At 55.3% G+C, this 1,499-nt stretch overlaps 1 protein-coding gene across 1 annotated transcript in view; it reads left to right on the forward strand.

The window, feature by feature from the left end:
- The window catches only part of IRX6 (iroquois homeobox 6), a 4,651-nt gene extending 3,660 nt beyond the window's left edge, over nt 1-991 (forward strand). The window contains exon 4 of the mRNA XM_031058385.1: nt 781-991. Within this exon, the coding sequence (XP_030914245.1) occupies nt 781-991 (211 nt within the window). The remainder of the gene's footprint in view (nt 1-780) is intronic.
- Nucleotides 992-1,499: the final 508 nt, after the last annotated feature.

Here is a 1,499-nt window from a genome sequence, read left to right on the forward strand (position 1 = left end):
CTGCCATGTGTTCAATATTGCCCATTGACGTCTTTGCAAAAAGGAAGAAAAACCCCCACCCTAATATTTTCTCTTTTTCCCCCACGTCGTGGTTTGTTTCTCCTTTTCCTCCCAAACCCGCGCTCTCTGCTCAGCGCCCTGCTCTGCCAAGGGGCACCAGTTCGCAGTCGCTCCCGGGGAGGAGAAGGAGGAGAAGCGGCGCAGGTTACGCCGGACTGTTTCTTTCCCGTCTCTGTACATAGATACCGCTGAAAGTATTTTTCGGAGTCTAATTAACACGGGTGAGCTGAACGCCACGAAGCCGCCAGTGACCTCGGAGCTCTCCAGCCAGGAGCCGGCACAGCCCGGGAGGAGCGGCCCTGGGCACCGCCACCCGCCCCGGGGCACGGCCGGGGCACCCCCGGGCAGCGGGTGGCGACCGGGCGGCGAAGTAGGACGTTGTTATTGGGTCACCGCCGTCAGTCAGTCAAAAGAGCAGTGCTGCACTTTACAGGACAGACGAGAAAGGGAAACCGTATCTCTGCATTATTTCTGTTTAATTAAAAGTGTCATCAAACACTTTCTGTTCAGACTAATAAACCAAGCAGGGATGAGGAAAGAATGTTTCTTTGTTCCTGTCTCTAGAAGCAGTGGCAATAATTTAAATTAATAACTGTGGTAATTAAGAGGTCATCTATAGATCAACCCGATACCTGCTATTTCCAAGTTCACTGGGGTCAGCATTTACATTAAGTCATTTGTGGTCAATAGAGTCCAATGAATTCTGCCTTAATAAATCAGGGAAATCAATCTTGAATATCGAGTAGACTTCTATATGTTTACCAAAGGCTACTCAAGACGAGTGGGGCTGTATAACTGGGAGCCCCCTGGGTTTGCGACCGGAGAAGCAATTCGTAGGGGAAAGGAGGAGCTGCAGGTCAACGCAGGGAGATGTGAGGGAGCTGCCCCGGGCGGCAGCCGCGGCCCTTCCCGGGAGCAGAGGGCACTGTGAAGGAAGGCAAACTTTGTTGGGCTCTGGAGGATCCGGGGGGAAAGGGAGGAGGAGGTTGAGTGCACACGAGGGCAGCAGGTGAGGGCCCGTCGGGAGCCCCGCCGCAGACGCGCGGCCACGGGGCTTTCCCGCATTCCCTGGACAAGAGGCGGTGCAGCAGCAGCAGCAGTCTGTTGCAGTGACCTGAAGCTTAGAGAAGGGGAAATTAAGCTGCGAAAAGATAAACATTATTTCAAGTCGGATTTGAAGGATTAGGGCTTGTAATAAAGAGTATTAGGCCCTTTCGAAGGGTTCTTGCAAGGCGACTTTTCCGCCCACCGGAGAGGACAGGTATTATCTCCATTGGGGGCACATGGGCGGGCTTCCCACGCGTGTCCGCACGGCAGAGCCAGGCCGGGCCCCCCTCCCGGCTCTGTCCCCTCCTGCGACCCGGCTTCCTCCGGTTCCGTTTCCCGGCGGCTTTGTTTGAGCCTCCCCGGGGAGGCAGCTCTGCATCCTCCTCCTGAGC

This window comes from Geospiza fortis, unplaced genomic scaffold, assembly GCF_000277835.1.
Source record: "Geospiza fortis unplaced genomic scaffold, GeoFor_1.0 scaffold97, whole genome shotgun sequence".
In the NCBI taxonomy this organism is placed as follows: domain Eukaryota; kingdom Metazoa; phylum Chordata; class Aves; order Passeriformes; family Thraupidae; genus Geospiza; species Geospiza fortis.